The following is a 27216-nucleotide window of genomic DNA, read 5'->3' as shown; positions in this document are numbered from 1 at the left end:
GACAAACTATGTCATTACACCAACTTTTAATTACCCCAAGCATGTTAACCTGCGTTATATTTTTTAAATATATGGTTTTAAAACCTTATAAATCGGCCGGTAAATCGAAAAAGCCAAATACCAATAAATTGGTCGAACTCTGCTGTTTTGCACAATGCTCAATGTGTGTCCTTCAAGGAATTTAGATGGTAAAAAATTCCAAGGGGTCATGTGAGTCATGTAACTTAAAATAACCCTGCTTGTAGTGTATTGTGAGAAACATGAGACAACCTGCATGAATAAACTTGGTCTACTGCATACAATTTATAGGTGTATTTACTCATTACTTTAATTCAGTTATAAAACGACAATTATAGTGGGGAGAGAGGGAAGAGAACTGGATAAAATGGAATTGTAGAATTAGAAATGTCACAGTTATGGTTAAGGTGTCCTGCGACAATGTCCTTTGGGAGGTGTACATAGGTGTGTCACTGCAAGGTGGTGCTCCCATTGTGCCATTCCCCCTGTTAAAAATTAACAAATCACCTACTGGTTAATACCATCAGATCATCACACCCCTGTCCCGCTCTGCCGGCTACACTTTCACACAGATGTTGATTGGCATCTGTTGCAGCTCTGTGACCTCCCCTGGTGGATGAGAGACGGAAGTGGTTGCCAACCTCTTATAGTGTTTTAATAAATGGTGACGGACAAATCCAGCACAGTATCCGTCTAAATTTTAGGTTTGATAACAAGTTTATTTCAAGTAACAGTTGGGTCACTCTTCATGTTTTCACTGTCAGAGACCTTCTGTGTTGTGGGAGGGGAGGGCATCAATACTGTAACCTCCTTGGTGACGTTTAAAAAATGATTCATTTTAAAGGACCAAATGCTATTTGACTGCCTGGAACTCCTGTAACTAACTTACTGACTAACCAGCCAAAACGATACCTATTTTGTTAAATCCACAGAGCATTGCTTTAACATTTCTTTAAACTAACTATTTCATTTTGTCCAGTCATAATAAACATGTCATTGTCCTTTCAGAAGATCCCTAAATCTTTACCAAATCTTTTTTGTTCTTCATGCCTGGTACTTATACTTCATGACACCCAAATTATGACTGTAAGGGAAATATCATGTGTTAATATGTATATATATATATATATATATATATATATATATATATATATATATATATATATATATATATATATATATATATATATATATATATATATATATATATATATATGATTGATATGTTCAAACAGACAGAATTACGACTATTGAGGAGTTTCCCATTCTCATTCCCAGCATCCCTCAGCGAGTGATGCAAGCCTGTGCCTGGAAGCAGCTGCTGTACTGTAGGTGCTGTCAGTGATGAGGCAACAGTGGTCCAAGTGACTATAAATACCGGCACACTTTACAAAGTCAACCATCAGACAGGAGAAGAAGTGAAAGGAGCTGACGAGAGTCACCAAAAGAATCAAAGGACTGAACAAGTTGAAGCAGTGGAAGCCTCCTAAGATGAAGACATTCAGTGTTGCAGTTGCAGTGGCCGTCGTGCTCACCTTTATTTGCCTTCAGGAGAGCTCTGCTGTCCCATTCACCGAGGTAAGAACTTGACTTCAGTCATTTAATTTGCTTATTAGCTGTTAATGTTTTGTCTAAAAGCTGAAATGTGGCTCCTGATGTAAATGTGCACGATTCATCGACAGGTGCAAGAGCTGGAGGAGCCAATGAGCAATGACGGTGCAGTTGCTGCAGCTGAAGAGATGTCAGAGGACACCTGGAAGGTTTGTTCAATGAACTGAATGAGCTGAGACAAATACACTGAGAAGGAGAGAGAGTGAACAGAGTGAGAGATGATGCTGGAGATGAACACCTTGCTCATGTCTTCTCTTTTTCACACAGATGCCGTATAACAACAGACACAAGCGCAGCCCCGCTGACTGTCGCTTTTGCTGCGGTTGCTGTCCTGACATGACTGGATGTGGTGTCTGCTGCACATTCTGAGGATTCCTGCTGCAGCCTGGGATTCACACAACAACTACTAAATATTAATTTGTCAAGATTTTTACTTTTAAAGCAGTTTTCCATCTTTCAATAGTGGTTGTAAATATCTCTGGATTTGGTCATGCTGCAGACAATGTGTGCTCACTGATGTGACTGTATCATCCTTATATTATTTCATATACTGAAGTGTATAATCAATAAAGTTTTACTTCTTCTGTAATGAAAAGTAAAGGTGTATTAATTGACTTCATGCATTATAGTCACAGTTCCCGCACTCCAAACTCAAAGACACAGCAGTGATACAGTTTATAAGCAGCGAATGGAGACGTTATTATGGTATCATTCTCCGTCATCTCCTCACACAATCAACCTGCTCAACAACTGTGGTTGAAAGATTGCATTTCTAATACAAAAATATTTTGTTTTTTGAAAAAATGAATAAACGCCATTCACAATAAAAAATGATTTCAGTTGAACTTACTGTGCAGAGATGAATTTGGGGTGCTTTGTCTGAAAATATGACCTTTGTATAAGATATGTCAACTGAAACCAGGAGAATACCAAGTAATGTCAGGAACAACTTGACTTAAGATATTATTTTCAAGTTTGGAAGGTAAGCTTTGAATGTGTTGCTCCAGGTGTAAACTAACTGGATAGATTCTATAAAGCAATTTTGAATTAGTTAGTGGCAGCATTAGCAGCTGTTCAAAAGAAATTCCATCCTTAGCTTGAAGCCTATCAGACTATTAGACAACTACACTTTTATGCCAATGTGATCAACTCCACCTTGCTCCTTCTGCACCGCGTGTCATCGCTGCTGAATTTAAAAAGCATTGTAAGCAGTATTTACAACTTCAAGTGTATTTTATTTTCTTGTAAAATGTCAGAAATATGGTTGAATAATTGAAGTAAATTCCTGTATACAGTAGTTTGCCTCATTGGGATGTTTTGGGTGATCCTGTGCAGCTTCCGTAGCCTACCTTGGCATGATTAACAGGAAGTGGAATTTTATTGTGAAGTTTACTGTTGCCCGAATAAACTAGCGGACGGTGGGGCATCGCAGCTGTTTAGACGTCGCCGTTTGCAATGCCAAAGACTTCTCAATGCTTAAAAGCTGTCTCATGTTGTTCGTATTATGTGGTTATAAGAAGAAGAAACTTAAGACAAAGATGAGAGTAACGCAGACTAAAGATAGCCACTACAATTATGGTTTAAACTTAATGGTTAACATCAAGCGACAACCGGTTAACCAGTGGGTGTGAAACTATGTTGATGTGTTTTCATCCAGCCACTCCAGTCAAAATAATGTTTCCCTTTGAGATACAATTTTAATTTGATGGCAAATACATACCAAAGATGAAGAAAAGAATTGATCACATAAAGATGAAGGGACTTTCCTAAAACAAAATGATTTGTTCATTATAATTGGATACTGAAAACAACTATTTCAGAAAGGTGTACATTCCGACAGCTGCGGAGCCATTGGCGCTTGTTGTCATGTTTGTTGACACTGTTCTGACATGAAGTGAGGGATTTTTGTTATTGCACAAGATGTTTGGAAAAACTCAAATGGCCCCTGGCTTTATCAGTGTTGACTGCAGCCGTGGTTGCTTCACTTTTACTGTGTGTTGTTTGAACAGCGGTTTTAAGCTGTCAGACGATCTTGGAATGTTAAAGTGAGGAGAAACACAGTGTTCCCCACACATTAATTTATTGCATTGTATTACATAGGCCGCCACACACTGATTTTCCATTTTTGGATCTGCGTGTCCCGTTCTCACTCACTCAAGACGTACCCGTCAGTGATTAGCATGGTGTTATATACTCCAATACAGTGGATGGTGGTGTGGTTTTAAAACCAACGAGAAGAGGAGGACGACTATTTATCGCAGTTGGCTTGACCGTCACTTCCTCTGCAAAGAAGACTGCTGGCCTCATGGTCGCGATCAAGTCCCCACACAGACCACCAGGCCTTGAAACCATTTTCGGTCGTGGCCAAGCCATGTAATTACATCATCATGTAATGCACTGGGGACTTTTTTCCAAAAGTTAACATTGTGAAAGACGCGTCTGTAAAACGGTAATAAAAGCCTCAATACCCCTGCGAATTGACTTGTTTTACTGTCAGAATTTGGGCACTTCAGTCCAATAAAATTTGGAGAGCCTAGAAGAGCCGCCCAATTAGATTTTATCCTCATCCTCGGTCGGCGGAAGTCTTGAGTGCACATGCTCTATGGCAACCCAGCTGGACAGCCACCACCACAATCAAAGTCCGATTCTGAGGTAAACACTGACACAAATATGCAAACAAAGAGTAGCTATCACTAGTATTATTATGACATCACTGTCAGTCATGTCAGACTGTTTATTTGTATTAACATTGGTAACAAATGCCAGGACATCAGGATTATTGTGATAAAGTTCAATAAGGAAACAAAAGCTTTTACAAAGTCAACTTTCAGTAAGTGTATCACGTCATCTTGCACCCTGCTGAGGTATTGAGTGTTTTGAAACAAGCGCAGGGACTTCTTCATCATTGTAACTGTGCGATCTGTCTTTACATCTCTTTGACAGACTCTGGGCCCTAACCCTAAAATCCTACAGTTAAACTTAGAGAACATCCCGCTGTCATTTCTCAGGAATTTCCCAGCATCACCCAGGAGTGATGCAAGCCCATTCCTGGTGGTAATGAAAGTAAGTGCTGCCAGGGATGAAGCAACAGTGGCCAAAGTGAGTATAAATACAGACATGCAACTCAAAGGGCTGACAAGAGCCATCAGAATGTCTTTTAGCACGTAGTTGCTCTATGCTTCAAAAAATAATAAAAAAAACTTAAACATCTCAAAGCCTCCTCAGATGAAGTCATTCAGTGTCGCAGTTGCAGTCGTCATCGTGTTCACCTTGATTTGCCTTCAGGAGAGCTCTGCTGTCCCAGTCACTGAGGTAAGAACTTGACTTCAATCATTTAATTTGCTCATTATCTAAAAGTGTCCTGCTAGAATGCTACGACTTTACCAAGTTTTTACAATTTACTAACAGGTGCCAGAGCTGGAGGGAGATATAAGCAGTGATGACGCAGCTGCTTCTTATGAGGAGACATCAGTAGAAACATGGATGGTATGTTCAGTTGATTCAATAAATGAAGGCGTTCTGCATTCTCATCTGTATGAAAATGTGAGTGGGTGTGTTTTTCCTTTAGAAAAGTCTCCAGATGAGGCAAAATGAACAGACTGAATGACATTAATGGAGAACACCTTGCTGTTGTCTGTTTTCTTTCACACAGATGCCGTTTGACATCAGACAGAAGCCTCAAAGTGGCCTCATAAGGTGCAGCTATTGCTGCGACTGCTGCGCCCTTGGCGTATGTGGAATGTGCTGCAAAAGAGGATTGTTGTATGAGCACTGAAATTCACTTTTTCATGTTTTTTCTCCTAACTTAAAGTTCTGATGTCAGTAGATTTGTTGCTATAGTTACTATGTGCTTATATTAAAGAAAACATATTATGCTCATTTGAAGGGTTCATCTTTTTATTTTGGATTGCTACTAGAATAGGTTTACATGCTTAATTGTCGATCCCCGAGTGCGACCTAACAGGCAGGAGAGTAATGGTGGACCTCATACCTGTTAGGTCACACTCGGGGATCGACACTTTTTGTCTGCCACTACGGCTGCGTGCTGGAGGTGCTACTGCTAACGTGAGTTGTCCAAAAACATTCTTTTTAGTAAACTCTGTGTACACAAACAATGTTCTCAACGCTTGTGTTCATGTGTAGAGACCCTGGTGATGCTACGAGCAAAGTTTCATGTTGTGTCGAGCATTCTTTATGTTTTAAAAATAGCGATTTTGATGCTAGCGTGCCAGTGCCCCATGCACTCCATTGAAAATGAGCTTGCCTGAAAACAAAACTATGGTAAATCTTATAAGTGCCTCTTTCGTCGTAACAAATGTTGCGGATGATCCGTCAGCTCTGGATCAACTGAACTGTTGCTGCATACCATCGATAAAACATAACTGATGATCACCATCAGCGACTGACACTCTGGCAGATGGGGGAATATGCTCTAAGTCCAACACCTAATATCTTTCACCATGCAGGCCCAAACACCGCTGGTGCTAAGGAAGTAACGTCCTCCACTGGCCTCTAACAAACAACACTTCCAGAGGCAACTTCATTTTCCAAGGGTGGTCTGCTGTCCAAGTGTTAACCAGGCCCAGCTTAGCTCTGCTTTGCTGCGCTCGCACAGTGAGGGGAGGTATGGCATTTAGCCACGGTGATATGCATGCTATTGTGTTGCTCCTAGCCTGGCTGGATGGCACCTTGCAATTATAATGACCACGAAGGTCAAATAAATGCTCTGGTGTTAATTCAGTGCAGACGTGGGTAACACACAGGCTCAGATAGACTCTGTGATAGAGGCATGAATGTTGAAACAACATACACAGAGGTCAGCATATAGGAAGTGAAAAGCAGAACAACAGAGGACCTATTTAAACCTGTGTGATTAGAATTTAATTGCCCGGACACACGGAAGTGCATGTACACGGCAGAACACACACACACACACACACACATATGCTCACACTCACACAAGTACAGACTACCAGTCTGGAGCCTGGCGGACTCCTGCTCTGATCCCACCCTCATGCAGCCTTGCGGGGGGCTGAGCGGCATGCCAGGCCTGCCTCGCGCCCAGACGGATGCCCGTTCTACGCCCCCATACCAACAGAGCTGCTGCCAAACCACACAAGGAGATAGTAAATGAGAGCAGAGGGTTCTGTTCAGCTTCCTCACACACACACACACACACAAAAACACACACACACATCCACACACCATGTGGTTTATTTTATCTGACTCATACCCACATACACACACAAAACACAATGCAGGCAGCAATTAAGGGGCCTGTTCATCGGTGAACGGCAGTATACCAGCTCTGTAAATCTTCAAGCTAGAGATTTTAAAGTGTACTGAGTAAAGAGCTCGGGTGTTTCGCTGAGCTGAATACACAGGATGCTGCTGTTGTTTGTCATTTGATTAGAAGACACTCCTTGCTTGATGGCATTCAGATAGGAGCAAATGGCAATCGTCGCCTCAGATCTTTGAAGCGAAACACAAAACTGGAAGCCGCAGTGCACAGCAGGTAGATTTTGGTGTCTTGCGTTTTGCTGAGAGATCAGGAACATCACATAGATCAACTTTATGTGCTCCTAAAAACCTGCAACGTTAGCAGCGCTAGGGAGAGCATTGTTTTAATCTAAATGCTTTGGTCAGGGCCACTGCGCTATGATAAGTAATACCCTCAGACGCACTTTTATAACTCTAAGTTATTTCCGCTGTAACCATTTTATCTTTGTCGCAGCGATAAAGAAGGCATCTGCCAATAACGTATGCTTAGATTTATGTGATTGTTCAATGCTGCACCTTGCCGGGTGACTTTACATTGCGCTGCAGCAAAAGTGGGCATGATTCGAACCACTGCTCGAAGTTTTTAACAAATAAAAAAAGTGCCAGTACTCCCCATTTTCGCATATTTGCTCGTGGGGCGGGAAAGTGGGCAGAAAGGCCGAGTGGTTGAGGGGGAGGATGCTGAAGTGCCCCACAGAGCGACCGGCCCACCTAGATTTCCCAGGAGCACCAGATGGCCTGTGCAACTATGTTGGCATGTGTGGGTCCCTGGGTAGGCCTACTGCCACTTCAAGCATACACAGAGAATAGAAGGCGGGCAAGAAGGGGAGGGTAAGTGTCACATAGTGGCCCCTGGTAATGCAGTTCATTATGAAATGCCAAGAGAACATTATATACTGATGGCAGAAAAGAGTACCGGCAGCTTTTTTGGAATTCCAAGCGCTTAAGGAAAAGTCACGGTATGCCAAGGAGTAAAATGTGGTCGTGCTGGTATGTTGGCCGGTCCAGCTTAACTTCGAACGCTGGGTTCAACCTAATTTGCCAGAAGAGCCTGTGGTGTTTTGCCTGAACCCTTTACACCGGCACTAAGGACCGGCTCCATTCAAATGATTGAGAGGGCTATGTCTTCATGCAGGGCTCCTTTCAATCTTAACGTGGCCTTAGTTCAGCATGATGGCAGGCATACTTTTGTATGGCTGAAGCTATGATATTCCAAAGCAAAGTTTATGACCAAATACCTCCATTAGAATTGGACTAAAGGCTACTCTTGTCACTTCTAATCAAAACTCTGAGCTAATTTAGTGGAGCCAGGAGTTAATTAACCTAATTCAAATTCATCCTGAGGGGAACATGAATGTGTGCACAAAAGTTCATGTCAGTCCAGCCGATAGTTCTCAAGACATTCCACTTATAACCACAAATTTCAATTAGACAGTGGAAAAGTTTGAGGGATCAGTGTTGTCAAGTAGGAGGCCTCATCTGAGAACAATGAATTCACAATAATAAAGCACATGTTGAGACATTCGACTGAATAACTTGAACTTCTGACCTGCTGGTGGTGCTACGGGAAATGTTCAGGGATCACCAGCGTCTGTAGATGTTATCCTCTGGGGACCATGAATGGCCGGACAAAATATCTAGCTAATCCATCAGATGGTTTTTGAAATATATGTGAGTCCGGCCAAAGTTGGGGACTGACCAACCAGACAACCAACTGCCGTCCCCTTGAGCCGTGCTCCGAGCATGACTAAAAAGGAATGACGGAACGAAACTCAAAACAACATGACCGAATGCACGACACCAGACAATTTTATTTATTCATTTCATATCAAAACACATTAGTAAGCCTCACTCTGTGCTTGGCAAAAATAATCTTACGCGCTAATTTCTCTACTGGGAACAATAAATAGTGAGTAATATTATTTTAAATGAACATCCAACACTGCGGAGTAGAACTTTGGAGTTGCTTTCTGTTTACGCTCCCCTTGATTGGATCCAGAGGGCCACATTACATACAATGTTGCCTGCAATATCTCATTCCTCTGCAATTGTTTCAGACTCTTAACCGACAGATTAGTCATCACTTTCTACAGTTAATCACTTAAACCAGCAACGGCACGGAGCAGAGTGTGAACCAGAGGCTCCACCGCAGGTCACACTCCACAGCAAAGGCTGGGAGCCATTCACTCGCTCACACACCAACACACGCACACACAATCAAGGAACCACTGACATGAGGTCAAGACCTCCCCGACAGCTGAGTTGATTAAACACGTCTCTCCAACCCACACACTGCCCAATAAAATGTGCTGTGCTGAGGATGATGACTGTGTTGCACACACTGGGAGCATCACTGGCTCCAGCCTTCTCACAGAGCCCAGCCCAGCGGGTGAGACATGAGGCACGACACCCTGCCACAGCGGCTCCACTTCCACCTACTTGCCCTACCTTGGGGGAGCAATCAACGTGGACTTCTTATGAGGAGGATAATGCCTGTTTGTACATGTGTAGATGTATGAATGAATATTTCCTGCGCAGACCCTCCAAGTGGGGGCAGAGGTTGCTTCTGAACCATGGCGCTGCATAATCCTGCTCCAAATGAACGCGGGTGGGGGGGTGGGGAGGAAGATAAACATTCCTGGACAATGAGACCCTCCTTTACCCCCTGCTGTGCTCATACCCACTTAAAATCTGCTTACCCACAATGCAACTCTTGGCCCCAGCGATTAGCCCCCCTGGAACCGGTGCAGTGCCACTGCAGAATAACACAGCCCCACTCCTCGAAGCCACAAGTGTCAGCTATGGCTCAGATACAACCCTTCTGGGCCCTAACTGAGCACATTATATCCAATTCAACTGGTCTTAATATACTTTAATAAGACCTGTTTTCGATTAATTCTCCCTTGAAACCGGTAGTAACACGGCTACTAGGCACGTATAAAAATTGAATGAATGGAGCGGGGCTGCCAGAGAGTCAGGAGGGGGAAAATAGGAATCCTTGTGGATTTGTCCTCACCAGCTGGCTCTTGAGCCTAATATAATGGTTGTGCCCATGGCTCTCAGAGCACCAGTAAGAGGAAATATTTGCCCGGCTTGTAATGTGTTTAAGGTGCACAGTATGATTCAGTTCAACTCATAAAAGCCCTTGCGTGTCATATCCTGAGAGGGAGGACAGAACTGCTCTGCCTACATTCCCCCTAAGTGAACGGGGACAATGGCTTTGTGTTGCGTTTGGGTCCGAGTGGGAAAAAGGAAAAGCCAGACATTTCAGAGGAACCTGGGGTTAAATAAGCCAAAAAATGCTTACGGCACCCATAGGAAACACAATGCCGGGTCGGTATAGAATCGCCTGTCTGTTCCATGTAATGGACGGCAATAAAATAATCCCATGTCCCCCCACTGCACCTGCTGTTAGCTGCAGAACACGACCACAGCAAGTGACTCGTAAATATTCCCCCGTTTCTCATCCAAGAATGTCAAAAGGAAAATGAATGCGCAAGGTGAGCACTGAGAATATCAATCTTTCCCCACTTCCCGTCCAGCAGGTGAGGCAGATGTGGCCGGGCTGCATGACTGTGATCACCGCGCACTTCCAGCAGCACAGCTCAGAGTCTTTTTCGCAATTTCCTTTTTTCAAACGTCTTTGAGGCAAAGCACAAAAAAAAAAAAAAAAAAACTGTCACAGACAATTAGCTTTTATTGGAGAACATATTTATTTTTGGGATTAACTTGTTACCTAGCAACTCTGAAAGAAGCCAAAATCTGCGTCGAGGGTTGACTTTGGAATGCATTTTTGCAATTAGGGGCGAGCTTAGTAATAAAATCACCCATTAATGCCACCATTTAGTGGGCTTGTACACACCATGATGGCTAACATATGGCAAACTTGTTTAAAATATTAAGACCTGCATGTCCTTTGACACCACTATGTTCCTACTCTGTTGCTGTTTCGGCCCTTGCCAAACACCGTGGCTAACCCATATGAAGATTAATGGTTCCAGATTTCCCTCAACTCGCAGGGCAAGCGATGGCTCGTTATACAGTTATTAAAAAGAGCAAATTATTACAACATTTATTATCCCCGGGCAATCTCATTTGCCCCACCAATGTCATAACTTCCACTTCTGCCATCTGCATTGGAACGAATGTGTCACATGTGCCACAACTGCACGCTCACAGTTGGGCTGCAGCACTCCAATGTAGAGCAGAGGTCCCCGGTGTCCTCCCGCTGTCTTGTGCGGTACATACAGTGTACACAACAGATGCGTTCACGCGCCATAACAACCTGCTTTAAAACGCGCAGATTGCTATCGCTGATCTATACACTGCAGAGCCCGCCGGGTCATTTCCTGTTCGCGGTTTCACTTGTTGAGCCTTTGAAGCGGGCTTTAATAATAGGACCCAACAGAACTAATGAAAATGCTCTCTGTCAGATTAAAAGGGAGCTTCAGTCTCAGCCACCTAACCACATTCAGCACAAACATTAAAACGCGCGCACACACACACACACACACACACACTTTACAGAAGTGGTTTACACTGGGAGGACCAGTCCTTCTGATGTGTGGATGACTGCTAACCCTCTTAACAGCACCGGGAATACCATCAGTGTCCCGTTTCTCGCGGCGGTAGAAAAAGAGGAACGCAAGGGGATTGATGTCAAAGCGGAAAGGTGAGGGCAAATAAAGAGACCCATTCCTCATAAATGGGTGATGTGACTCTCTTTGTACCACTTCTTTTTTTTTTTTCCATTGGGGACGCTGCAATGTGTGCTGTAGTGGTGGTCTCGAGCTTAATGAATCCACTTCAGTGCAGTTCCTCTCCGTAAGCCCTTAGGTTTAATCCCCCAGTCTGGAGCAGTGATAGTCTGGCCCAGGGGATGACATCTGTGAATCGTTCATTAACTTGTAACCAGCAACAGATGTCTTTAAAAACAACTCGCTACATCTACGCCTTATTTCGCTCTCTCCGAAAACTGTCGTTTTTGCTTCGCTCTATCGACCGGTTGGACCCGAGCGAATGCACAGAGCCGTTTGTTGATGTTTCTCTGGAGAGAATGTGCAATCTTTAAATATGTAGTCCTGAATATGACAAAATAAAAGGTCAAGGTGAAAGGTCACGAGACAAAACGAAACTGTGCACGAGTAAAAAGCTTTTTTTTCCCCCTTCATTATTAGTCGATTGGTTAATTAAATACATTTTTTCCAAATACTGTGGTCTGGACACTTATTATTCATCATGATTCATCATTTATCTATTTTCTCCACACAGCATTTTCTTTTCCTCACCGCATTTCCTTTTTTTCCCTGCATATGTGATAATGAGACGGTTATGTCTCTGTGTGTGCAGCAGCGTGTGGTCTGGTGTGTGTGTTCCTAACATCAGTGGAGCTATTGAAACAACAATGTGGCTAGCTAGCGCAACGGAAAACACTGATACACACTGAGCAAAAGTTTCCCCCCTCAAAAAAATCTGTGTATTTAAAATTGATTTGCACAGACATGATTCACACCCAATTTAAAGCTCAAGTCCTAGCTTCAGCTGCTCAGTAAAAATTGGTAGCACGCATCCAATCTGGAGGTGTAAATAGCGTGTTTTCTAAATCAGTTTGGGACCTTTGGGCTTCCTGGAGACTTGGATAACAGCAGACAAGCTGTATTGAGCCATTTCATGTTTCTTTTCAGTATATATTTTCGCTTTAAAACAAGTCATCATCTACTGCGGTTAAGGAGAGCGCTCTAACACTGTTAGATCTGCTGGGAAGCTCTAGAAACATTTCATGGACTACGAAACATCACGGGACTTTCCATTAACATGAGTGGTGAGCAGGTGATTGATGATTTTGAGTGAACTTGCTCTTTAATGGCAAAAGTTAGCTCTACCTGCGGTGCTTATTATTATTATTTAATTTATGATGTATTCAGTCATACTTTCATACAGATAACCTTTTGCATTTTGTCAGTTTCGAGGCCCCGTAATGAAATATCACCAGTTGGAAGTGTTAAGCTGTGAAAAATGAATAACCTCCTGTGTAAAACATGCAGTGGCACTTTGTGGACACCTGTGAAAGACGTTTCAGGCATTTGAAGCTGTCTCAAGATGGACACGAAGCGTGTAAAGAGTTCAGTCTTTCAACACTGACAGCCTCCCTGTGGAAAACATCATGTGTGATTCAGGGGGGGGTTAACCAGAGCAGGAACACTGTGGTCTGTGTCTTCCAGGGTGAGATATATGTGACACAACGTGATTCATCCGCTACCGTGCATCCACGAGCCGTCTGGCAGATCCGGCTCCCTTTTCTTTTCTCTACGGGGACAATGATTACACGGAGCAGATCCTGGGCTAAATTATGCGTGACCTGCATTAAAACATTCCACTGCTCGTGCACCAGGCAGATTTAGCCCAGAGGCGACTTTTCTATGTGTTTATTTGGTGTTTTTGAGGACCATAAAAGTGAGTGAGCGGTGCGCGGATCACGTGAAGGGGTGATCGAACGTGTGCGCGCGATGAAAGCCAAAGTGCCAAAGCTGAAAATCCTTGCCAAGGAGGCACGTTGGAATTGAAATGCCACCAAAGACGTGCGCTGGATTTGTACCATTAGCGAGGATACGTCATAGTGAATTACGAACCCTTAACAGTGCCGTCATGCTGTTAAGGCTCAAATCGACCGTGGCCAATCCCTTGGCTGGAGGTAGCACTTGTGTCATGCAGTGCGACATGATGGATTTCGCAAATGTGTCTAGAAGCACATAATTGCACAGCGGATTGAAGCAAGGAAACGACGGAGTTTAGCCACATATATTATTAGCCATCCATAGACAATAATGGAAGTCTTCATCATACAGTCACATGAAATGTATTTTAATAAAACACAATGTACACATATGCAGTCCTATGACCATACATTTGCTGGATCCTAATTATTAAACCTAGAATATGTCAAAGCATAGTTTGTCTTTTTTTTTCGTCTTCTTCTTCTTCTTCTTCTTTTAAAACATTGAAATCAGTAGATGAGGTCAAATGAATGGAGTACAACACTTTGCGTGACATCAGACAAAAACCGTTTCCACGTGTTAAAGATATGCACTGTTATAAGGGAACTCAAAGAATATTTCAGCATATAAGAGTAACAGTATGAGGCAAAAAGAAAAAAAAAATTCTCACTGAACAACAACAACCAAAAAAAAAAAGTACAAAATAGAATTAATAAATAATCAAATATATACCATATAAATGAAATAGCTATGTGGCGGCTATGTTTATTATTTGTTTTTTAATCATTTTAATCTGTAGCTCGGTATTACAACCTTTGTATCTCTAAAACATTTAGAACGGTGAACGAGTCAATACTGAAAATACAGTAATAAGCTTTCATAATTAGATAAACTATGTACACATGAGTCTGTTGCCATGCTAGTCGAACAACTAAATTTCTTCTTCTTCTTCTTTTTTTATCCACACTATACAGTTAGAGCATAAAGCGGTCTGAAACGTAAACAGTTTGTGCTGAGAATAAAATACTTTTGCAACTATGCACGGTAATTTCTTTAATATTACTCTCAAAAATGTACATAACATAAAGGCCACACATGGGAACGCTCCGTCTCCGCTGAGAGGGGAAGGTGAGGGTAGCTTTGACATAAATATAGGAAACAAAAAAACAGTCTCTTTCAGTTCAAGATGCCATTTTCTTGTCCATCGGCATCCTTTCCTTCGGCCGAATCTCTTTCGTCTCCTCGTCCTCCATCTTTATTTCATCCTCCCTGGTGCGACCCACCCTCCCCCTCCCTTTTCCGCGAGCAGTTTTCGCTTGCCGACTCCCTCTCCACCTCCTCTATCCACCTCCCTCCATTCAAGCTCTCCGGCCTCCACAGTCTCTAGTTGCCCCCTCTCCGTCTTCCATCACCCTTGCACGGTTAATGACATTGTTAATGACGGGGAAATGAGTTCAGTAATGTCAACTGTAAAGGTCCACGAGGCGAGGCGAGGCGAGGGGGGGGTGGGGCTGAGAGAACAGAGTCACCTGGCTGGTCAGTGCAGCAGGGGGGGAGAAGCAGGCGGGAGGCAGAGGCATGAAGCATGTGTTTAGTGTGGTAATGCTGATATAGACTTATACTTCTGTAGTGACGGACTTGTGAGTCATGGTTGTGTCCTGGGTGGGGGGGGGGGGGGGGGGGGGGGGGGGTCGGTTGGTTGGGGTTGGTCTGGGAGGCAGGTTGGGGAGGTGGTGGGGTTTTTCGGGGATAGTCGTCGGTCAGAATATGGGTGCAGCAGCGGCTAGCAGCTTTGCGTTGGTTCTTTTGTTCAATGGGAAGTCCGTAGTTTCAGTCCTCACTGGCTGGTGCGCGCAGAGGCCAAGTGGTCGCTGTGCTGGTTCTGGGCCCGAAACCGCAGCCTCTGCTTGTTCTTCTTCTTTGGTTCTTTAGTTCGGTGCTTCCCTGAGCCACCTGGGAATACAGAGAGAGAAAGAAGAGAACTGGTTAACCCTCCAATCAGTACTACCCACACAACGGTTCAGCGATACCAACAACCTCATGTCAAAATCCTACGATAATGTCCTGTATCGCTGTTGTGCATTCAACCCTAATGTACCTTTTAATCTGCTTGGATCTGGTTTTTTTTTTTCTTTTCTTACGATTACGTGTAAGGCCTTTGATGCCCTCATAAGGAAAGCGAACTCAGAATCTGAGCATTTGTCAGGCAACTTTTATCATGAAAAGATCCGCACGGAAACGCAGTCCATCCCTTGACCTCACTGACCTGGCCTCACTACAAAGAGACTGTTGGCAGCTGTGTGGTGCATAAGCATATTTGCTTCTAGTGCGCCGGGGGTACTGCTGTAGTACTCCATGACTTCATACAGTCAGTCAGACTCCAAACTGGGATATTTCTTGAGCCAGGTCAGAATACGTCTAACAAAGCCACCACTGATGGGATGATGCAACACGTCGATGGGTGACATTGTTTGCAGGGGATGAATGACTTGTGAGCGCCACTATTTTGATTGATTTTACTTTGAAACAGCAATACATACAAGAACAGTCACGACACAGACGAGTGGAATGGATTAAGTGAACTCAAAGTGCTTATTGTGGGAACCCAGCTTTGATTTGATTACACTGTCCAGGATTTGGTAAAAAAAAAAAAAAAAAAAAAAAGGTGTTGGAATGGGAAGAAAACCCCTTTGGAAACATTTTGATTATAGCTACAATCTTCAAAGTGCACTCTGCGTATCGATTGCTCCTCGGGATTCCAAAAAAGCCCTTACAGTGATGTCTGACGAGTTACGCAACTTTGGCGAATGATAAAGGCAGGCTCGCCTAAAGAGGTGACCCGTAAGTGAGGGAGCACCACATATCAGGTCTTCGTTTGCTCCAACCCTCAGGACTGAACCTCAGCTTCAAACAAATATCTGCTCAGCCCAACACTTTTCACTGTCACTGCCGTAGAGAGGGGGAGATAAGTATGGGAGGTTGCATAACTCTCTTTCCAAGTTGGAGAGGTCTCCCAGCCCAAGGTTAATCCGTCCCAGGTTTCACTGGGATGGGCAAGGCATGCTGGGAGCCGACTTCCTGCTCTCATGGAAGCTTTGTGTGGTGGAGGGTTCTGCACCCACAGCTCTCTGTGACAGAGAAAACTCCTGCTACCGAACCGCAAGGCAACAATCTGGCTGCCAAGGCCACAAATAAGATAACGAGGTGTGTGTGCGAGATGTATGTGCGCGAGGGGGGAGGGGGGGTGGAGAGGAGTGAGTGTGAGGGAATTTAAGGGAAAAAGAAAATCTAATGGGGGGAAAAGTGGAGTAAGGCTTGGATGATGAGACGATATCTGGATCCTGATCTCGAACACAAAGAAACAAGCCACGCTACGGTTCGCTGAGGGGGGAAGCACAGGAAAAGGGCTGCAGAAAAACAAGTCTCGTTTTTCAGTTGCCTGGTCCCGGGTCCTTGTTACTGCACTTGTTCGAGCCTTTACTCTCACGAAAAAAGTAGGTAACGGCGTGTAAAATGTGGCACTATCTCTAATTGCCTTTCTCATATATGCTGGCATTGCGGTGGCCCTTTAAGCAGACCTACAAAAGACCTATTTCCCTTTCTCAGGGCTACACTGTGAGGTAGATTTGAAAACATTCGCTCGTTTAAGCCGACACGCATGAGGGGGCAAGATATTGCTCTGCTAATAGGGTCTCCCAACGAATAATACAGATGCATGCAAACATCAAACCATCTCAGAGCCATTTCCTGCAATTAATCTAATCTTGTTATTTTGAGTCACGTTGCCAATCCGAGCCATGGCAATAAAGTTTTCTCTCACACAGATCCTAGTTAAAATCACCCCTTTGAAAGCGACTTTCACATCTCTCCCATCGAAACTGCATGCCCTCCAAATGAAAGTGGTGCCAGAGGATTTTGTACACTTGCTTTGCTGATGCCACTTTAGATTTTTTGCATGATTTACGCTATGATAATGTTTGTCAAAGTAAAGCTGAGGCTGAAAGGCATTTGGCCTATAGGTCCGTTTTCCTAATTGCTGTTTAAAGAGGTAATTTTCATTCAAAACAGTGTTGCTAGGTGCATGACAAACACGGCTTTCAGTGCAATCAACTCAAGATGAATTACATTTGATGGCAATAAAGCACATGGTGCAGCACTAAACTCCGTCTGTAACGGGCAAAGCCCTCCTGGACCATTCCTTGGACGCAAGGCTGCATTTAAAGTGAAAAGGCCTGCATTTACAGCAATTGCTTGAAACACAAATACTTATGTGAGTTAAGTTAAAAAGTAGTTTTCCTGGCTTGTTCAGGACTGGGCAGGAGATCTGTGATCCAAAGAGTTTTACGCTCCTCTGCAACAGCGCTCGCAGCACACATTTATACACACACACACACACACACACACACACACACACACAAAACTGCAGGAAGGAAACAAAGTCAGCAGCTGCAAATGCAGACTGAGTATGTGAGCTCTAGAGGTAGAAAATGCAGAGAGGTTTTTCATTTACATTGACTGGTCATCTTACATTGATATGACAACCTTTTAAATATTTGTGACTAAACTTGGACCCAGCTTAGGTGAGGGACAATGGAAAGCTACAAAGGCTCTGGATTTGTCTGCTCTGCAAAGGTAAAATGCAGTGACTGCTACAAACACATTTGGTCAAAATGGTTTAAGACGTACATGCTCAAACTCCCAAAAATCAAGGAACCTCAAAATTACTGCGTAGACTATTCATTTTAAGTTGTTGAAACATCTTAGCGTGTACAATTCAAATTTAATAATAGACTTTACTTTGCTGGTAAAGTCCACTTTTAAAATGTACAGTGTGGGCTTAATCATAGTTATTGACATCTCCCCTACTACGCAAAATATAAATCTGCCACTCAAATCTATGATTTCTATGTAAACAGCTTTTAAAATTTGTTGTAACAGAGCTACGCTCCCATTACACTAACTATCAGCTCGAGCAAAAGCTATAGCAAGTAGCCTAAAACCTATAAAGTGAGCCGTAGCTTGCACTTAAATAAATAAATGCACCTATTCCTATTAGACAATCTGTTTTTCTAAATGATAAATATCCATTTTGATGAATGGATGTCTTGTTTTTCTTAGTCAACATCTAGTCGGTTATTTTTTCCTTTAGTTTTAGTAGCTTGACGAGTACTTTGGAGGAAAAAAAAAAGAGACAAAATAAGTCTGTCTTTGTTGGGCAGCTGCTTCCAAGACTTTTTCCTTCGTTTTTATGTTGTGCTTTCGGTTGAAGTTGATGACAGCCATCAAGGCACCGGACATTAAATTCTTCCAAAACAGAAAGAAAAAGCTACAAACATATTTTCAGCAGGGACCAAATAAACTCAGCTGATGCCTGATGCTTTCCAGTCATCGCTTTCAAATTCTACCCTTTTAATCCCTTTTCTGAATCTGGATATTGTACGCATTCTCATAATGGTGCGTGCGCTGATCCACTCCACACCGCAGCTCTGCTAAACAGAGAAAATGTCCTTTAAACCATCCCTGATGATTAATGTTGTTTATTAATACAATCTGACTTTTATGAGCCAACACTTTTCCCAGCAGAACCTGAATCCAATCGGGCTTCTCAGTAACAGCATTGCGTTTCAGACTCGGCTCAGATGTCCCGAAGCGACTGACGGAGCTTCATAAACTCACCTACACAACTATTTCAGACCATATTTCATAAATTAATCTCAACGCTGACAGCTAGAGGGCAACCAATCCCCACAAAAGCCCCTTCCCCCAGCATCTGATACAAACATAGTGAGATGGTCCATCGTATCTACCCCAGAACTCCCATTTAGCCTCTCCTCAGGGCACTTCGGTCAGAACAACTGAGCTTTCATCATCTCATATTTACGAGCGATGTAATCACTTAAGCTGATTACCAGGGTTCACAGAGGAAACAGTTTAATTTGCCTGGAAAGAAATGATTAAGTCATCTCAATTGCTTTCAAAACCAAGAACAAATTCATAAATCTTACAGCATGCAGAGATAATTTCGTCTTGGAAGTCACAGTCGGCTTCAAATCATCCTCTGTCTTTGTTTGTGCGCTGCGAGGGTCAAATCAGACTATGGCTTTTATCAGAAAAAAAAAAAAAAAAAAAAGATCATCTTTATTTATGCTTTTCTTTCCGCTGCGGCTGCATTCACTATCACTACAGCAAACCACAGTATCACCAATGTTTAGTTTTCCCCTCACAGATACAATCTCCCGCTGCCAGCTTGACGTTGAGCTTTTGGAGTCTCAGCCGAGAACTTAATCAAGCAAACAAACAAAAGTCTCGAGAGCAAATCAAAATGTTTTGTATTTCTGAATCAGAAGCAGATCCTGCGGTGGGATGCTTGTTTACCGCTGTCAGAGATGACCTTTGTGGATTTTTTTTTCCCTTTTATCTATCTGCTAATGATTATGTGCCCTCTATGCTTCTGCATCAGTTATGGTGAGCTTCTATATCATTATCACCTATGTGCGCTTGAGAAATACTTAGTGTCATTTCCAATCTCTTCGGCTGCCAAACCAGTGAGCAAAGAAATATTAAACTCCTCCGCACGCACTGCGGTGGACGTTCCTCAATAACCTCTCAAAGCCGGCCGAGATCCACCACTCTTTCTTTTTCTTCTCTGCCCTCTCCCTCTCCTTCTCCTTTTTCCCCCTCTCGGTGTCCCTGTGATGCTATTTGAGGCTCTCAGCAATAATCGAGATGACTGCATGGTGCAGATCCAACTAAGAGTTAAGCACCGTTAGATGTATCATATTATTAGGTTGGCGCTCCAGAATAATATCTCCTTGCGGAATGGCAATATGACTACTTGTCCAACTGATGCTCTGAAAGATAATCATTCAAATCCATATCCAGGGGGAAGGAAGCCAAAGCCAAAGCTCCCCTTCATCTGTGTCAAAGCTAATATCTTTGTTTTGGAAAAGGGACCAAAGTCAAGAATATGCATAAGTTTACATGACAGGAAGTCTGCATAATACCACAGGTTCATATTCCTATAAAATCAAGCGTTTATTTACCTTTTTTTTTTTATTTCGTCACTGAGCATACTCTGGAAGATATCTCTATTTCTTCGCTGGCCCCCGAGGCAAATGTGGGGGTTTTCGATACGTTACCCTATAATCAGAGAGGCCGCGACCTGCTAAAAAAGAGCACTGCACCGACTGTCGGCACAGGCCTGGTGATTTCATCCACTAACGGCTCCGGCGGCACTGCAGGAATCGAAGGCCTAATCTTATCTCCATCGCTTGTGGTTTGAGAAAAAAATCAATGGCTGACCTCGAGAAGGCATTAAGACATACGGTAAATTGGATCCTATACTGCTGAAAACTCTCTCTCCCCCCCACCCCCCGCTCTCCTGTTACCCCATCCCCTCCACTCCACGCAGACGGTCAATTAATAACTTTTTGTAGGACACGGAGGGGGGGGGGGGAATAAATAAATCAAAACAATTTTGAAGAAGATTCGGGTGGACTTAAGGAAGGTAAATCCAGAATTTTTGGCGGATCGTCTTTTTCATAAACAGGCCAAAGCGGAGGCCATTATTTGTGAGGGAAGGAGAGAACTACTGGCGCCAGTGAGATTTGATTTCAGTGGCAGAAATTGGATTAGCAGCCATTAAGGGCCTCCTCACACATACATTTATAATGCTGTGAAGGGGAAAGGATCTGTAGCCAGCCAGCGCTCTCTGTACTCGCACACCGACAACTCCTCTGTCTGGGAAAAGGTTACGGATGCTGACGCTGCCCTATACTGCCGCTGAACTTAGTTTTCAGCTGATTTATAGGTGGGACGCAGTGTTGTGACCTCGAGCGACCCGCGGTTCATTTAAAGGCGTAGGCGAGAGGTAGGCCAAAACTCCTAATGGTACTTTAGACGGCTCTGGAAGGCTGATTTGACATCTGAGGCAGCGGGGAACATAATACAGATGAAAAAGTGTAAAAATTTGTAACAAATACAGGCCTGGACAAAGTGAAGAAGGCTACAATATTTGGGAGGAACACTACTGGGAAATACTGCGGCAGAAACGCAGACGTCAGATGTAGGAAAAATGAAATCAGCCTTTTGACAGAGAGGACAATCATTTACAAGAAGCTCATCTTGCCAACCAACTGACAAGAGGCTCTCTGCACAGCGTCACTTAGCCCTAACAAGGTTACTCTGGATCACACTCTTTCATTCACTTTTTCATTCTTTCGTTCCCCTTTTTCCCCCCGTGCTCTGCTTACTATCACCACGCTGCGAGGCGAGAATGATTTAAAACATACGCATTCCGATTTAAAAAGCTAATGTTGGGATTAGGTCGGTCATTATTTTCTCATCTGTGACCCGGCGGAGGATCTGCGCAGAGATTAAAAAAGCAGGTTAGCTCAGCGCTCGGGCTCTTTGATGCTTCGTTTCACTGACAGTAAGTTAAAGCGAAAACCCGGCTCGGAGATTAACTTCTCTAAGCAGAGAAGTCCCGGCAAAACATGCATGACTGACACGGTGATTAATATGCTCAATGGTCAGCACAGACAGCGTGTTTTTTCCCCTCTGGAGAGGGTCGATCACACCGGCGAGAAGCAGCCGCAACCTGCCAAGCACGGCTACAGAACAGATGATGACCCCAAACATTTAAGCTTCTCTCCAGAGGTCAAAGTCACGCTCTGCTACTTTTCACAATACGGGGAACTGAACTGTACCCCCGTGCTGTTTGGGTTACCACCTCTGGCTCGAGCGCTCAACGGTAGGTTATCATGTCGAAACCTTCCATGACAGATGTTAAATTAGGCCGACTTCCAACGATGGCTTTCCAGAGCTATTACCGCTCATATGCCTTCACTTAAACAATTAAACTGTGTTCCAGAAATGTTGGAAAGTTGTGAACTACTTCTTCCTACTGTTCTAGGAAAAATTAACCAGAATGATCCTCTAGGTCAGACTTCTAAATTGGAAACTTTGGGCACGATTTCTCAGGTTTCTGTCGTTCACTTTTATGCTGCTGACTCAACATGGTATTGAAATCCTTCATATACTCATAGTGTTGACGTACAGTATATTAAATCGAATAAACAACGCTAACCCTGTGCTAGTGCTAACCTGGCAGTCACACCAGATCAAAAAGCCTCAATTAGTTATTTTTGTAGGTATAACGTAGCTATTTGTGAATGAAATTGAGCTTATACAATCTCCTCTAAAATTATTTTTTGTATTCATATCAGCAATTATGTTAATGTTGATATTGGATTGTATTTTGAATTTGACGCCAACACTTTGTTGATGTGTCAGTGGTTTTAAGTAGTTTGTCGGTGTCAGAAATTCCTGGGAGCTTTGACTCGGAATCACAAGTCGGAAGCCAATGTCTGCACATTTTTTCTTGCTAGGCTGCTTGGAATAACAGATGAAATGATAAGATGGGAAAATATAGCATAAACTAGCATCAGCTACCTAGCATCTACGAAACAATACACGATAGGCTATTTCATCTCAAATGTATTACATTACTGTAATGCGTAAATAATAAATGCTTCACTGCCTATCACTGATGTGGCAAAGTGCTAAGTTGGCTAGCTTGCTATGCTAGCCAAACATTAGGCCACAACAGTTGCTGGCTAACTAGTGTCTTACATGGATCTCCTGGTTTTTTTTTTCCATGCCAAATCAAATTAAGCTCTGCAACCTCATAACTCTAAAACTTCAAAACATATGATAAAGCAATTTACAGTCTCCCAGTATAAATAAAAGGCAAACAGAATGGTCGACCGTGTTAACAAATATGATTACTGTTGCCTTCTTTAAATTAGTTTTCATTAAATATATCACTTTTCAACAACAGCAGTATTAACTGTCCTGACTAGGGGGAAGCTAAAAAGGGTCCCACACAGGAGCAGATGGTTTTCAACCAATCCATGCAGAGTTTATTAGTTTAAAGCTGCACTAGGACAGATTTATAAGAATAAATACACTCGGCTTGAAAAATTGTGGATTCAACAGGGAATAGCATCCAATCTAATAAAACTCTAGTAACAGCTTCATATATACCATACACGGAAAGCGTTTCACATAAGGTTCACGTCAAAACACAAATGACTCTCCTAAATTATAGTGAGCAGATGCCTCATCCTGAGACAACTGGACTCAGTGATGGGGCCTAAATTTCATCATTCCAGTGGTAAAGTGGTTTCAGCCATTATTTCTAAATGTCTGGTGGGGGTACCAGACACAGAGGAGTAAGAAATTAGACCTGATGAGTCAAATCACATGATGTTATGTATGGTTTCTGGGCTGTGACATCCTGCCAACTGTAACGGTTCTCCCACTTCCACACGAAGCTGCCAGAATGTAAAGACATGTAGTTCAGCTTGCAAAGCAGGACTCTATACGCACCCTGCCGCCCCCTGCAGCATAGACGGCTCACTTTAATGAAAGCCTGGTGTTTACGTGACTAAGCCGCTGCACAGCTTAGAAAAATGGGCCAGCTAGTGAGGAATGCCACTCTCTCTTAATGTTTCAATTTTGAATTAAGGCTTATAACTGATCATTATCGACCTTTTCCCCACTTAATGGGAGCTTGCTGTTTTGCAGTGGCTTCACACAGAAAATGGTGTCATGAGGGAGTAACGTCAGCAGCCAGGCAGCGAACAGGCATCACGGCCGGCCCGCTGAGCCCGATGCGCCTTGAAACCGCAGGACTATGAGAGAAGTGAGCGGCCCCCTCTGCGGTCTGCTATCTCCCCGCCTGACTCATCGACACATCTGGGTCTAAGTATATGGGGCTCTCCTGCCCCACGGGCACTTGGGCAAATGAGGGATAATTAGCTTTAGTTGACTTTAATGAATGGCTTAATGTTGTGTTTCATTTTCTGATGAGAAAAATATAAAGCTCAGCACTTATCAAAGGGAGTTCCTTCAGGCCCGCTACTGGTGTGGGTCTGTTTGTGTTTGTATCTGTTGTGTGCACGGGGGCGAGGCAGAGCAAAGCTGAAGATAGCGGCGGCAGACGAAGGGGGCGGTTTCTAAAATGTGACCGCGTATCCAAGATCAGGAAACCTGCTGGGATATACAGTAGCAAATTCATCATTCCAGCTGGGAAATTACAACAGATGTGAACTCTGTTTGTCTTTACTCGAGGAAAGAGAAGGACCAGAGCGCTCCACTTTGATTTCCATTTCTTCTGTATCAAGATGCGACATCTATAAAGGCTTTGATCCATCTCGTAATTCCCACAAGCTGTGATTCAAAGCAGGAAGTGTCTCACCGAGTTATGATAGTCATTCATCTTCGTTTCCGATTAAGTGTATTGCACTGGGCTGATGAAATCAATTATTTTCAGCGGACACGAGATTGCGAGATCCAGCATGCATTTATTTGTCTTATTCAATCTTTGATAACAAGCTGCTCTCAAGAAAGTCCGATATAACTGTCACCTGCGTCCCCGTGTCACTGCAGCTCGACATCGTTCATTATCCTTGCTGTGCCATTAAGAAGTGGAAGCCAATAAAAGCTGTAAGAGCTCTACCTTTCCCGTTTTACAGCAAATCAGGCTTGGCATCCCTTTGACTAACAGAATAAAACACACTCAGTCCGCCTCAACAATCATCGTCTCTCCATGTAAACCAGCACCCCACCAGGATTAACTGTGCACTTTTAAAGAGCCCCCTCATACCGACAGTGGATCAAGGCAGGACTAGCAAATATTAAATATATTAATATTAGACAAATATTTGCAACACTTATTGTTTGTCCGAGGAGGTGAATCTGCATTTCCAGGAGTCTAATGTAAGTCTGGGGCCTCGGGTTGAGGGGGGGTCCACCCCCAACAGAGGGCCTTGGTCGGGGGATTTACCTGACTCGGCCCCCTCTCATGAGCCCCTAGGTCTTCACAAACAATCCCGCTGCATTACAGCACCCCACCCCACTTTATGGAGAGGAATAAAATGGTTGTTAACAGAGCCATGAGGGGGGCACGCAATAAGGTTTGCTGAAGGCTTTCTGCAGCCCACTGCGGCCGTAAGATCGAGGAGGGATTTTTACAAACAATTTGTCAACACTGTAAACTACTGACTACTACATGGCAGGGTGTACCATGGAAAATAAAAGTGTAATTGATTGAGTTTGCGAGCTTATCTAACGTGTGGTTCTCCTCCACTGTGTGGAAGCCACTCATTGGTTTCTATCAGAGTTTAGTGTAACAGAAGCAGCTCTGTCCTGCTCTTTATTGGATCAAAACAGAGCCAAACTTGTTTACTGAGATAGTGTTGCATCTGCCAAACATCGGAGATTCCTAACCCTAAAAGCCTTTTTTCTGTTGTATTGTAAAAATGAAAACAGTTTGTGTTAAAATTTGAAGCAGTGAAAAAGCAAAGCTGCCAAATGGTTATGTCAGAATGCAATAAAAGTGTGATCTGAGACTTTTCCTTATTAGCCTGACCTAAAGGCTCTACACACCAATACAAGGACAATGCTTTTTAGATATTTTCATGTCATGTAGCCGGATCATCAGTTGGTGAGGATTCTGACCTAAGGACATTCCCCACTTGTCCGATACAATGTCTTACAATGGAGATAATCCACATTTGATTTTGCTGTGTGACAACTTTAAACACTGGGTCCGGTGCAAACTATCTGCGGTGCCATGTTCCATTTTCATCTGAAATTGATTGCCAATATGTTTGTAGTAGCATTAATAAATACATTTCACGATCAAATTGAGTCTTAAGCTCATATATGTTACATGAATGAGGCTGAATACGTTCCCTATGGACCCCCAAATTTGCTGCTTATGTAAGCTATTGTGGCTAGCCAACATATAACGTTAGCAAATAAATATCTGCAATCTTCATTGTATCCCAGCTGCTGGGTAATCTCAAGCCACGTGTTATCCTTAACTTGTATGTTGAGGTAGTGTTTGTGGAGTTTGTCATGCAGTATTGGACATGGGAAACTAAATTCAAAAGTTTTTTCTCCTATTTTGTCAGCAAGCTAGCTATGACCTGGAAGTTGAAACAAAGGATTTTGTTGGTTATGTGTATATTCTCGCAGGCGGCAATCCGCTGACATCGAGATATGTCAAAAAAATGTACCGCCCGCCTGAGAGTTAGGGTAACGTTTTGTTTTCCGCAGATTAAAATCTACCATTGGTGTGAAAAGGCGTTTATGCTACATAAAAAGGCTAACGTTAGCTCCGTTAGCTGGATAGAATAAAGTCTGCCCATGATGATTGTAATCCAGCCAAATACCGATGGTCGCTCGTTAGAAATGAGAGAACCAGATTTTGTTTAGCTTGGTTTAAAATCAAGAACCTATTGTTTCAAAAAGTAGAAAGAATTTTGATGGTATATCTAACAGCGACATCACCGTAAAACTGCATTATGTGCCAGGCAAGAAGAGAAAGATGACAGGCGTAGCAACAATTTCTAAGCGGGGCGGGGAGTTACGGCTATTTTGAGACGGAACAAAGTGCCCATGTGTGATCCACACCAATCACCATCTCCAGCATCCATAACAACGTGTGCTTGTGCGTGAGAGCGTTTCCGTGCACATGTTTAAATGCACGCACACACTCTCCGGTCTCTATTTCCACCTGGTCTGCATCCTCCTTGTCTCTGCGGGGCTTTGCTTAAGGGAGCGGTGGGGGGGGGATCTAGGAGGAAATTGTCCAGCATGATTCCCTCTTTATATCTCATTTCTGCGCAAGTCCTTTTATCCCTACTTCTCTCTACTGGGAAACCCCAGGAGGAAATCCCTCACATGTTTGGACATAGAAGCACAACTGTCCCAAAACAGAGACCAGACCCTAACAAGTGGG

At 43.3% G+C, this 27216-nt stretch overlaps 2 protein-coding genes and 1 long non-coding RNA gene across 5 annotated transcripts in view; 2 read left to right on the top strand and 1 right to left on the bottom strand.

Moving 5' to 3' along the window:
* The first annotated feature begins 1401 nt into the window (after positions 1-1401).
* LOC115567002 (hepcidin-like) lies at positions 1402-2224 on the top strand. The gene is made up of 3 exons (XM_030393118.1): positions 1402-1596; positions 1701-1778; positions 1897-2224. The coding sequence occupies exons 1-3, from the start codon at positions 1510-1512 to the stop codon at positions 1996-1998; spliced, it is 267 nt and encodes an 88-aa protein (XP_030248978.1). The 5' UTR covers positions 1402-1509; the 3' UTR covers positions 1999-2224.
* A 2042-nt stretch (positions 2225-4266) lies between these two features.
* On the top strand, positions 4267-5508 carry LOC115567008 (uncharacterized). Its single transcript, XR_003981116.1, has 4 exons — positions 4267-4281; positions 4573-4941; positions 5038-5115; positions 5282-5508. It is a non-coding gene; the product is annotated as an uncharacterized LOC115567008 (long non-coding RNA).
* A 9586-nt stretch (positions 5509-15094) lies between these two features.
* The window catches only part of rspo2 (R-spondin 2), a 60644-nt gene continuing 48522 nt past the window's right edge, over positions 15095-27216 (bottom strand). For 2 of the 3 annotated variants that reach the window (XM_030392727.1, XM_030392728.1), the window contains one exon: positions 15148-15356. In XM_030392727.1, coding sequence (XP_030248587.1) covers positions 15241-15356 — 116 coding nt within the window. In that variant the 3' untranslated portion in view covers positions 15148-15240. Of the gene's footprint in view, positions 15357-27216 lie in introns of all 3 variants that reach the window. The other variant, XM_030392729.1, reaches the window with a different exon arrangement.

This window comes from Sparus aurata, chromosome 17, assembly GCF_900880675.1.
Source record: "Sparus aurata chromosome 17, fSpaAur1.1, whole genome shotgun sequence".
NCBI classification, from domain to species: domain Eukaryota; kingdom Metazoa; phylum Chordata; class Actinopteri; order Spariformes; family Sparidae; genus Sparus; species Sparus aurata.
The sequence above is the reverse complement of the archived record's forward strand: the minus strand, read 5'-3'. Positions and strand labels throughout refer to the sequence as shown.